Here is an 11,971-nt window from a genome sequence, read left to right as displayed (position 1 = left end):
ATGGTTGATAGTTTGTTTTTCATATAAAAGTTTAAGTTTAAGTTCATGGATTTGATATATTTTTAACGAATTGAAATATAGAGTTCGGTTTGATTCGACTAATTTATAGCCGTAGTTGGAGTATTAGTTTTAAAATAATTACAAAAGTTATGCAGCCTTATTGTAAAAGATACAAATAGTTGGGTCAAAGAAGAAACAAAGTAAAAGTTGAATGACCAGAACGCAGAAAGTGTGAGAAGCCAGCTACAAAATCATTCGTGGGATAGGAAAAATTAATCCAAGGGGGTGAGAATTGAAATTACTTAATTAATCAATTTCTCACACCCCCCAGATTTGATTTTGGGGATAGTCGACTTTAATTAGGGCTTAGATCTGAGTAGCTTATAACTCGATTAGGGGTCATTAATTATCTTCCTTTAAATTAAGTTAGTTTGGGGCATAAAGATTCAAGGCTTTAGGTGCTGCCAATGCTGCAATTTGTTTTGTTAATTTCGGTTAATATTTTTTAGCCAAACCGAAAACAAATTAATCAAATGTCTTGGGCGGGTCCTGAGGATTTCCATCTCTCCACTTCTCTCGCTAGTTATCTTGACAGTGAGCTCTCTCTCTCTCTCTCTCTCTCTCTCTATTTACATGTTTATAATTGTGTGTTTAGTATGAGCTGCATGATTTTTGTTTTTGGTTTTTTGGGGTTTTTTTATGGAAGTCTTGATTTTTTTTTATTTGTTGTTGTGAATTGATGCTGTGTATGTGTTTGTTATGAGTTGGTGATGTTTCTTTCGACTTCTTTCGGGAGACTTTGTGATAAAGTTTTAATTTTTGGGTTTTGTTTGAAGACTATTGTACAATTTGAGTTCTGCCATTTAGTGTTTGTGTTGTGTAATAAGATTGTTTTTTTGTGCATTGTGAATTTGTGAGATTGTTTGCTTGGTCGAATTCGTATGTATTGATTGGATATGCGTTGTAGTAAGCGAATTGTTGATGTCAGTACTCTTCCTTTTGGTTTTACAAGTGGGCAAAGCCAACAAGCTAGTTAAAAATGTGTGAGTGATCCTGCAGATTACTGGTGGATCATGGTTACTGCATGTGTTGTTTAAATAGGATGATAATTAAACCCAGGTTTAATCCTGAGTACAGTTATACACATTCTGTTTAAGAAGATTAGAGTTTAGCGACCAAGAAGCAACTGTATTGTTTTATAAAAGGTATCGACTTGTAGGATTTGGTGGTGAAATTGAGTCTTATTTACTGATAAACTAACACCTACATGTTTGTTGTCGGACAAACAAAAACATGTAATTGATGCGATTCTTCTCAGCACTCCAAACATTGTGCCTATGGAGCATTGAAAGAGGTAGGCACTTGATGGGGAATAACAATGAAAGGGATTTTACTTTCAAAAAAATAAATTAAAGGGATCTCTTTTCTTTATTAGTAAATGGTTTAGTTTTTTCTTGAAGAGAAACTAGGGTATCTAATTTACTTGGGTAAGGAGGTCAGGAATTACAAAATATGTAGGCAGTTCATAGTAAGCCCAATTGTTTGGGTCCTTAGTCCATTTTTATAAGTCATGCAACCCCCACTAATTATGTTAGTCTCCGTTATTGACGTAGTGAATTGGACTGAATTGAGTCTCCCCATTGTTCATGGTTGTGATTTATGACTTTTCTCTGTTCTTCTGATGTGAAACCCTTGGGGGTAGCGCAGTTAATTCACCGAAGTTTATCCTTTTTAATCATTTTTAATTTAGTAATTATTTATAGTACTTTACTACTTTGCTTAGAGCAAGTCCAATGCTAGATGAAAAATGGCTATAGCCATTGCTATAATATGGCACCAAAAAGTGGTTTTTGGTGCTAAAATAGCGCTTGCACTCCAATGCTAGTTGTATTTTACAATCAAATAATTTCATATTTAGCTAACATTTTATCCAACTCATTCACTTTATTTTTAAAGTGGACCATTATTAGTTATTTGATGATGTGGCAAGGATGGCTATAACCATTTTTGGTCTCAAATATAAGACCAAATATCAATTTATGCATTTATCCATCAATGTATAGCTATGCATTGGCATTGAGTTTTACGATTTTAGTCCTATATTATAGCTATAAGACTAAATATAGCCATGCATTGGACTTGCTCTTACTAGGGTAGGTCAGTTCATATAAGTTAACTACTTATAATTTACTTGTTTGAATATCAGTTTAGGAAAAGAAGATGAATTTTCCAAGTTTGGCTGTAACTTTATCAGTGTAGTTGAACTAGTTGACATGTGAGTAAGATTATGTGTTCTAAGATATGTTTATTTATTCATGTAGATTACATAATTATTGCTCAGTAGCGTTGCCTAGGGACAATTTACAGAGATTTACCACTTAATAAGAAACCTAAGCAAGTTGTGCATTTCTTTTTAAGTTCACTTTTTCTGTTTTGTACAGAGAAACTTCTTGTTTTGCTGCGAGACGGGAGAAAACTGTTGGGAATACTTCGTTCTTTTGATCAATTTGGTACTGTTTATTACCCTTTTCATGTAGGAGACATTTTCATGCTCATATTTGAAGTTGAGCTAACTGACTATAATTGTTTTGATGCTGCAGCTAATGCTGTCCTTGAAGGTGCATGCGAGCGAGTTATTGTTGGTGAAGTATATTGTGACATTCCATTAGGGCTATATATAATTCGTGGGGAGAATGTTGTATTGATTGGTGAACTGGTATAAGTCTTACTGTTGGTATTCTTTTTTCTGCAATCATTTGTTTTAAAATAATTAAGACTTATTGTAGTACGTTTTCCTGGTTGGTTAGGATTTGGAAAAGGATGAGCTTCCCCTGCATATGACTCGTGTTTCACCCGCGGAGATAAAAAGGGTAAGTAGGATACAGCTTTGTTACTTTGAAAGGAATTTAATATTTTCTCTCAGCATCCAACGCTGTAGTTTGGCCATATGGCACTTTTTTTTATGTTCACAAAGTTGATGGTCATTAAAGTAGATCATGTAAAAATGGATGAATAGTATTAATTTTAATTACTTTTCCATGATTATAAGTTCATTCTGTACCGGACCAGACCGGAATAGGGTTATTTACATTCTCATTATGAGAAGGGGTCTTTTGAGCGTATCTAAATAGATACTCTGTTTACTTATGGATCCCTATGTCGTTACATTATATTTAGGGTTAGGAATAGGTGTAGGAATTGGACCTGCTTTTTACATATCTCTTGTTATTTGGAACCCATTCACCTCTTTGGGCTTCTATTGAATCGAGAAATGGGTTTGATTGTGTCCATCTAAACATACATTACGAAGAACCACTCCAGCACATAATACTCTTTTTTAGATAAATCTGTATATCTTACACTAATAATAAATCTTATCCGACCATGTACTTGGCTCTGGTTGGTTCTTTCCAAGTGCTGGTAAACTACTTGAATAGGTCCTGAAGTCATGAACTTGTAATCAATATCATTATTGTTGAATCTCTTTGGACTTTTTTTTTGTTGGGCTCTCTGGACTTTTAAATAATCTATATTTACCGATCACTTATTGTTGCATTTCATTTTCTAGTAATTGATATGTAGTTGCTTTACTCTAATATCAGCAAAGAAAAACTGGTGCCAGTACTGCATTATTTTATAAACTGCTCTCATATCATTAAAAAGGTTACTTGCTCTCTTCTGGATTTTACCTTTCTTGTATTCACGAATATTGGTAAAGTAAATGCCTGGTGTAGAAAACTAAATTTGGTGCCCGATGCAATGAATAACATAAAATTCAACGATATGAATGTGGGCTTACTTGGGGGTAAAAAGATGTGGGCTTGGTAGATTTCTTTTTTATCAATTAGGAAACAGTTAAACACCATTATGCTGTTAAAGTATTGGTACTTGTATCTTAAAAAGGAATATCCTGATTACCCTCTTGCAATACAATTTTGTTTTTTATTGACAGGCTCAGAAAGCTGAAAGAGAGGCTTCAGATTTGAAGGGTACCATGAGAAAGAGGATGGAATTTCTAGATATGGACTAATGTGGATTTACTGTGAATATCTTCCGCAAATATTATCGCGGGTGATTGGCACTGGGAAATTAAACTAGGTCTCATTGTCATTTTGATTCCGTCTCCTCTATGATTCTCAACATGCACAGTTTTGTGTAATCCTCCGAATATGTTTATTTTCAAAATTGGTAAAGATAATGTTCAAGTTCTTTTACCCTTCCAAATGCAAGTGCTGCATATCATCACTTATTGGACAGTATAATTGAAGATTGAAATGTGTTAAGCTATCAAAAGAAGATTCCCAAAATGTGTTAATGGTATTATCGTTCTAATATTTTTATTGTGGTTGGAGTGTCTAAAAATAATTTGGATTCTTCAATCTCATAATTATTTAAAGCTTATGATGGAATTTGTTAGAGGTGACACAAATCTAGATATTAAGTGTGCCTTTGTAGTTCTCTGGAGATTTCAGAATTCTCTAACCTTCAGTTCTTGCAAATCCGTCTTCGCGGTAGTCACCACCAAACTAGCTGTAGGTCCAGAGAATTTTTGTTTTTTAATCCCCACACGTAGACACTGTTTCCCTTTGCGTATGAATTGAATTTGTATGAATATTGAAGCAATTTGGAGGTTGGAGTGGTTGACAGGCAGATGTGAGATCAAGCATTTTAATGTTCCATGGTAAATCAAGCATCTGATAGGCAGATGTGAGATTCTCTGTTATTCAGCGATTCTAATTTTCAAGTAATTGTTATAATGTTTCTTCTGTTCCTGCAAACATACTTTTGATTGCGATTTAGGGCATAATTTGTACTTCATTTACTTGTGCATCATTTTATTTTCTGTCTTAAATGTACAATGGCACGAATATTTTGTTAGAATGCTTTTAGTATGATTTCTCTTTTGTAAAATGAAAGTGGTTTACTATTTTTCTTAATAGATTATGTGTATTTGTACAAGGAGGAAGAAAAGTGAGAAACTGAACCCAGTTTGAATAGAACAGTCTCTTACCTACAAAACAAAATAATCTCATGTTGGTCTTTCTCCCCGTTGGTGCATGGAAGGAGAACCACTAGATGACTAGAGTCATTATGTGCATCACAAGGAGGTACACACACATGATATTTCGCCTTTATCCGTGAGTGGGATGAATTGGTTTGCACTCAACTACCTTTCTCCCCCAGAACTTACAATTTCGTATTCACTTAAAACGAAGCCAGACCACTCATATATGAGAAAATTTATTAATGAGATCTAAGCCCAACTCGAAATACAAAAAAATTGGACTTCTCACTGGGTTTGTTACTTTGTTTACAGAGATGGGGGTCACTGTGATCCTGTAATGAATTAACTGTTGGGTAACTGAATCCATTAACAAAATTAACATAGATAGATGGCATAAAATAGGGATAGTTTACTGGGACAATTTGAGACGCCCAGCCGCCTTCTTAGTTTTGCTACTACATAAATTAATCGATATCCTCAAACCCTAGTCTTCTCCCTTTTATATCTCTCTTACCCAATTACCATTCTGCCCTTAGACGCTGGACCCTTTTATTTAGCCTTGACCCTTGTGAGTAATTGGCCCTTTTGCCCCTACAGCTCTGTTTTTCTTCCTTGAGTACATTATGGGTTGTTTAACGGCTATTTGATGCATCACATTACCTTGCCCCCAAAGATTCACCTTGTCCTCAAGGTGGAAGTCCGGAAATTGTAATTTTGCCCGCTCCACCTCTTCCCAAGGGGCTTCGAACTTGGGCAATCCCTTCAACTGTATCAAGACTTCTAATTTCAAGTTTGACCCTTGTTTTACTTGTCTGACCTCCAACACCTCCTCAGGTTCCACCAACAACTCTAATTCTTCAGTTAACTGGGTTGGAATCGTGGGATTTGCAGGAACCTGTCCCACTGCGCGCTTAAGTTGCGAAACATGGAAAACTGGGTGTATTCTGCTATCCTTGGGCAACTCTAACTGGTATGCTACGACGCCTACTTTCTTGATGATCTTAAAAGGTCCATAGTATCGAGTTGCTAATTTTTCAAGGGTCTTCTCGCCAAGGACTGCTGTCTATACGGTTGAATCTTGAGGTATACCCAGTCACCCTCGACATAGTTTGCATCACGTCGGTGTGCATTAGCTGAATGTTTCATACGCTGCTGGGATCTGTGCAGATGAAATTGCGGATAATCCAATATATAGTCCCGTTCCAGCAACATTTCCTCTACACTGTTCACTGTAGCTTGGCCTCTATCCATTCGTAGAATTGGTGGTGCCTCCCTGCCATACAAAGCCTTGAAGGGGCTGATTTTTGTAGACAAATGGGGAGCAGTATTATAGGAATACTCAGCCCAATGCAATCATTTAGCCCAACTTTTTGGCTTGCCCCCACAAAACAGCGAAGATAGGTTTCAAATCCTTTGTTTACATTTTCAGATTGGCCATCCGTTTGTGGATGGTAAGCCGTGCTGTGTTTTAATTTCGATCCTTGCAGCTTAAATAACTCCCTCCAAAAAGTCGACACAAAAATTCGATCACGGTCAGATACAATCGACCTCGGAAATCCATGTAGTTTGACAATCTCTTTAGTGAACACAGCTGCTACTGAAAACGCATCAAACGGGTGGCGTAGACCCAAGAAATGAGCGTATTTAGTTAAACGATCTACCACCACCAAGACATCATTGTACCCCTGAGACATTGGAAGCCCCTCTATAAAGTCCATTGTGATATCATCCCAAACCAGGCTCGGAATGGGCAATGGTTGTAACAATCCAGCTGGAGCTTGCTGTGAAACTTTCTGCTGTTGACAAGTAACACACTGCCTCACATAAGTTGTCACATCTCCCCGCATTCCTTTCCAATACCAGTCCTTTGCTATCCTCAAATACATTTTTACTTCTCCCGCATGTCCTCCCACCGGAGAGTCGTGATAAGCCTCTAGCAAGCTTGGTATAACCTTCGATGACCTGGGGACAACCATTCGCCCTTTGTACCTTAACTCCCCATGCACCATGTGAAATTTGCTGGTTTCTCCCTCTTCCCCTTTCAGCCCCTGAATTATTAACTGTAGATCCCGATCAGCTTCAACTTCTTTACTCAACTGTTCCCACGAGACGCCGTGAGTTGAGACCAGCTCACACAACACTACCTCCCCTGTCCTTTTCCTGGATAGGGCATCTGCCACTCGATTGGCTGCCCCTAGTTTAAACTGTATTTCAAAATCGAACCCAAGTAATTTTGCCACCCATTTTTTATATTCTGCGCTAATTTCTCGCTGCTGTGTCAAGAATCGGAGGCTCTGTTGATCGGATCTTATTAGAAATGCCTTCCAAAAAGATAATACTTCCATTTCTGGACTGTTAACACAATAGCGACGAGCTCTTTTTCATATACTGATTTTTGTTGCCCTCGCGTCCCCAACAATTTACTGAAAAAAGCTACAGGCCTATTCTGCTGCATAAGTACAGCCTCTACTCCGTATCCCGAAGCATCGGTTTCGACAATGAAGGGCTGTTTGAAGTTAGGTAATAACAGAACGGGAGCTGTGGTCAAGGCCTTTTTAAGATGACTGAAAGCTTGGGTGGCAGCCTCGTTCCAGCCGTAGTTATCCCTTTTGAGTTGTTCTGTAAGGGGATGTGCGATCTGAGCATATTGTGACACAAATTTCCTGTAGTAGCCCGTCATTCCCAGGAAACTCCGTAACTCTCTTATATTGGTTGGTTGAGGCCACTCCAGGATGGCAGTGACCTTTTCCTTGTCCACCTCAACTCCTTGTCGTGATATTACATGGCCCAAGTAACCAATTGACTCCTTTCCAAACTCACATTTCTTTCTATTGGCCACTAATTTATGCTCTTCCAGTTTTTCCAGCACCTGTTGCAAATGGTTAACGTGTTCTTCTCGACTTTTGCTATAAACCAAAATGTCGTCGAAGAAAACCAAAACAAACTTCCTTAAAAACGGTCGGAAAACATCGTTCATAAGAGATTGAAAAGTGGCAGGTGCATTCGTTAACCCGAATGGCATCACAAGGAATTCATAGTGCTCATCATGCGTTCTAAAAGCCGTTTTATGAGTGTCTTCTTCCTGAACCCGAATTTGATGGTAACCAGCTTTCAAGTCTATCTTCGAAAACACGAATGCCCCACTCAACTCATCAAGAAGTTCATCGATGACCGGAATCGGGTACTTATCCGGAATGGTTTCCTTGTTTAACGCTCGATAATCCACACAAAAACGCCATGATCCGTCTTTCTTCTTCACAAGGAGAACCGGGCTTGAAAATGGGCTAGTAGATGGTTTGATGATCCCCGCCGCTAACATATCCTTAATGAGCCTCTCAATCTCGTCTTTCTGGCATTGGGGATACCTATATGGCCTAACCCCCACTGGTTCACTGCCTCCTTTTAGTCGTATAGCATGTTCATGATTTCGTTTGGGGGGCAACCCTTTAGGTTCTTCGAACACTTTGGCATGCCTTTGCAAGATGTCCGTTAAGAACATAGACTCCTTTGTCACTTCCCCACTCGACTGTGATCTCACTTTTTCTGCTTGCTGCAATTCAAGGGCCTCCATTTGTCTGCATTCCACGACAAATCCCCCACCAATTTTTTTCAAGGACTTGATCATGGCCTTCAGGGAGATTCTGGACCGGATTAAGGAGGGGTCCCCTACTAGTGTCACTGGCTTCCCTTGGATATTGTACGTCATCTCTTGCTTTTTCCAATCAGTCATAACCACGCCCAGGGTTTCCAGCCATTGCACTCCCAATATCACGTCTGAGTTGCCCAACCCCAATGGTAAAAAATCTGAAACCACTTCGATACCGCCTTTTAGCTGTAGCCTCACCTTTCTACACATTCCATCTCCCTGAACCGAGTCCCCATTACCCAAACACACACCAAAACTCCCTGTTGGTTCCACTGGTATCCCTAATTCCTTCACCAATTCAAGGGAAACAAAGTTGTGGGTCGCCCCAGGGTCTATTAGTACCACTACTTCATATTCGCCTATGGACCCTTTTAATTTCATAGTTTTGGGGTTTGTCAATCCTATCACTGAGTTTAACGACACTTCTGTGGTCACCTCTTCCGTGGGTGAAGGAAGGTTGTCCCCTTCTTCCCCTTCTGATTCATCTTCCTCCTCTATTAATAATACACTTAACTCCTTTTTTTGACAGCGGTGGCCTATGGACCACTTGGCATCACAGCGATAACACAATCCCTTGGCTCTCTTGTCTTGTAATTCCCTTTCAGTTAACCTTTTAATTCCACCAGGGACATTTCTAGAGGGTGACCGTGTAGTTGGGGATTGAACCGAGGCTTGGGACTCATTAGACCTCATGCTCCAAGCTCGAGATACTGGAGGACTAGTGGGCAACCCATAAGGTTGATTGGAGACCGATGATGACCCCTTAGAGAAACTTGGAAACGGTCCCGGACGAATAGAGCTCAAACCTGATTTCCCGCCCCCTGTTACACTATTCCTTTCCTCTACGCGTGTGGCCACCTTCATAGCTTGCTCTAAACTTACAGGGTTTAACAATCTTACCTCCACCTTTACCTCATCTTTCAGTCCGTTGATATACTGCCCCATCAAAATATTTTCCGGAATGCGATCAAGGGGAGAAGCCGTTTCAATAAACTTTCTACTGTATTCACTCACAGAGGTCGTCTGGACTGTTGAAAGCCATTGCTCGTATAATGAACCCCCACTGGCTGATCGAAACTGCTTCAACACAAATGTCTTCAAATCAGACCAGTGGCGTATTGGGTGTCTTTTGTTCTCCCACTGATACCACCTCAAGGCATCTCCCTCCAACGCTACTGCAACCGCATTTAACATTTCCTCCTCAGCTAACTTATAAAATTGAAAATAACGTTCCACCCTAAGAATCCACCCATCAGGATCACTGCCATCAAACAACGGCATATCCAGTTTACGGAACCTCCAATTCCCAGGCCCACTCACAGACCCACCTCCACCGTATCCACCCCCATCGTTCCTACCCCCTCCACCACCATAACCATCCCATTGCCTAACTCGATACCCCAGTCCACCCTCATCAAAACCCAGTAATGGCGTAGGAAAACCTTGAACATGAGTGTTCATACCTGCTATTCCAGAGGCTGGTTGGTTAACGCTGCCTTCAAGTTTGTCGTTTGCTGGTGCTTGGAAGGTCTGAAACTCTGTCAAAGTACTGCGTACCTCCGCCTGAAATTTGATCTGCTCGTTCCTCATAGTGTTGATTAGTGACTCCTGATACTCACGGCTACGGGAGATTCGTCCTTCTAAACGGCCTGCTGCAATTTCTAATTCAGTCCCCAATTTCTTTGTGGCCTGGTTTTGCCCGTCTATCAATACCTTTGTCAACGAGTGCCTCATAGCCTCAATAGCCTTCTCCACAGCATTCGAAACCATCGTTGATATCGAGCTTTCCAGACCTGCTACCTTCCCTTCTATTTCCTCCAATCGTTGGTTCAACGTCGGCGGCCCCATCGAATCGGTGCTCTGATACCATTTTGTAATGAATTAACTGGTGGGTAATAGAATCAATTAACAATTCTACTAATTAACATAGATAGATGGCATAAAATAGGGATAGTTTATGGGACAATTTGAGACGCCCAGCCGCCTCCTTAGTTCTGCTACTACACAAATTAATCGATATCCTCAAACCCTAGTCTTCCCCCTTTTATATCTCCCCTACCCAATTACCATTCTGCCCTTAGACGCTGGACCCTTTTATTTAGCCTTGACCCGTGTGAGTAATTGGCCCTTTTGCCCCTGCAGCTCTGTTTTTCTTCCTTGAGTACATTATGGGTTGTTTAACGGCTACTTGATGCATCACAGATCCACTATTGAATCCAAATCCTGGGCTTCAGAGTGAGCAATGATATTGTTGTAAAATTCTAGAGATACTTGAAAAAGAATCAATAGAGAAAGTATCATTCGAAAAGAAAGTAGCCAAGGACAAAAATCTTGATCTGTTTTTTTTTCTAATTACAAAATCTTGATCTGTTTTTTTTTTTCTAATTACAAAATCTTGATCTGTTATGATAGATTCACAGCTTTCACCTTGCTGTTAGTACCTATTTCTGGAAAGAAACGACATGTAACCTTCTGGTCAATTGTTAACTTGATCACCTTTCTCTTTCTCTAATAGCTTCAAAAAATGTCCTTTTAGAAACCTTTATGGAATAGAACTTTGTTCCTTGTGATAGGCTAAAAGATCAAAATCATACAGATGGTTAACTAAATCCAACATAAAATACTAATTCTGGGAAAGCTTTAAAAGCTGCCAATTCAACAGTGTTACTAATCAGCATAGAAAGGAGTCAGAGCATCAAAATAATTGATCAAAGTAAACATGAGCATCATAACAAGTCCATGGATCGATGATTCAAGGGATCAATTTCTATTAGAAAAAGGCAGCCTTCGTCATCCATGGACCATGGATGCAGGTTGACATAGAGATGGAGATAAGAAGCCTTCTCACTGACCGTCAGCGGAGTTGTTTAAAAAATTGTATGGAAGTACATTAAATAGCCTAGGAAGGAGACAATTTCGAAAATAGACTAACCCTTGTTGTATAAATAAATCTGCAAGTAAACAATAGCAGCACAACTGATCCTTGGTCGATTCAGGTGACCCTGCACTATTATAAGAGGTAGCCTTCTGCCATTCGTGGATGCAGGTTTACATGGAGATGGATATAAGAAGTCTTCTCAATGACATGTGTCATGCAATTCAATATTTGCACTAAATATAAACAGTGTTACTGTATGAAATTATCAACCCTGCATGAGTTTCATGTGGTCCGCATGTCAACACTAAGAACCATTCAGTATGAAACCTGGGTTCCCAATCATGACAAGTTTTTTTTTGCCTAAATCAATTATAACAAGTTTATTACAGAAAAGCTACAATCACAAAAGATCTCAACTGGTGATGAAAAGCCCTAAAAAATA

At 39.3% G+C, this 11,971-nt stretch overlaps 2 protein-coding genes across 3 annotated transcripts; one reads left to right on the top strand and one right to left on the bottom strand.

The window, feature by feature from the left end:
* The first annotated feature begins 219 nt into the window (after window positions 1-219).
* LOC141686796 (sm-like protein LSM1B) lies at window positions 220-4,320 on the top strand. 2 transcript variants are annotated; one of them, XM_074491874.1, is made up of 5 exons: window positions 220-594; window positions 2,442-2,510; window positions 2,601-2,716; window positions 2,808-2,870; window positions 3,953-4,320. In XM_074491874.1, exons 1-5 carry the CDS (start codon window positions 534-536, stop codon window positions 4,028-4,030), a joined length of 387 nt encoding a protein of 128 aa, XP_074347975.1. In that variant the 5' UTR covers window positions 220-533; the 3' UTR covers window positions 4,031-4,320. The 2 variants fall into 2 exon arrangements, with proteins under 2 accessions (XP_074347975.1, XP_074347976.1); XM_074491875.1 differs by lacking the exon at window positions 220-594 and adding an exon at window positions 629-1,354.
* Window positions 4,321-5,558: 1,238 nt separating this feature from the next.
* LOC141685510 (uncharacterized) lies at window positions 5,559-10,499 on the bottom strand. The gene is made up of 4 exons (XM_074490603.1): window positions 7,395-10,499; window positions 6,385-7,299; window positions 6,095-6,292; window positions 5,559-6,005 (listed from the first exon to the last, which is right to left on the bottom strand). Exons 1-4 carry the CDS (start codon window positions 10,497-10,499, stop codon window positions 5,559-5,561), a joined length of 4,665 nt encoding a protein of 1,554 aa, XP_074346704.1.
* Between the last annotated feature and the right edge of the window lie 1,472 nt (window positions 10,500-11,971).

Source organism: Apium graveolens, chromosome 9 (assembly GCF_009905375.1).
Source record: "Apium graveolens cultivar Ventura chromosome 9, ASM990537v1, whole genome shotgun sequence".
Classification (NCBI taxonomy): Eukaryota; Viridiplantae; Streptophyta; class Magnoliopsida; order Apiales; family Apiaceae; genus Apium; species Apium graveolens.
The sequence above is the reverse complement of the archived record's forward strand: the minus strand, read 5'-3'. Positions and strand labels throughout refer to the sequence as shown.

What these genes read in the sequence shown, in the direction of transcription:
- LOC141686796 (XM_074491874.1), top strand. Translation starts at nt 534, where the DNA reads ATGTCTTGGGCGGGTCCTGAGGATTTCCATCTCTCCACTTCTCTCGCT. An exon ending in TTGTATTGATTGGTGAACTG is followed by an intron (nt 2,717 to 2,807) that starts GTATAAGTCTTA and finishes CTGGTTGGTTAG; the next exon opens with GATTTGGAAAAGGATGAGCT. An exon ending in CACCCGCGGAGATAAAAAGG is followed by an intron (nt 2,871 to 3,952) that starts GTAAGTAGGATA and finishes TTTTATTGACAG; the next exon opens with GCTCAGAAAGCTGAAAGAGA.
- LOC141685510 (XM_074490603.1), bottom strand. Translation starts at nt 10,499, where the DNA reads ATGGGGCCGCCGACGTTGAACCAACGATTGGAGGAAATAGAAGGGAAG. An exon ending in CGCGAGGGCAACAAAAATCA is followed by an intron (nt 7,300 to 7,394) that starts GTATATGAAAAA and finishes TCCGATCAACAG; the next exon opens with AGCCTCCGATTCTTGACACA. An exon ending in ACTATGTCGAGGGTGACTGG is followed by an intron (nt 6,006 to 6,094) that starts GTATACCTCAAG and finishes GGACCTTTTAAG; the next exon opens with ATCATCAAGAAAGTAGGCGT.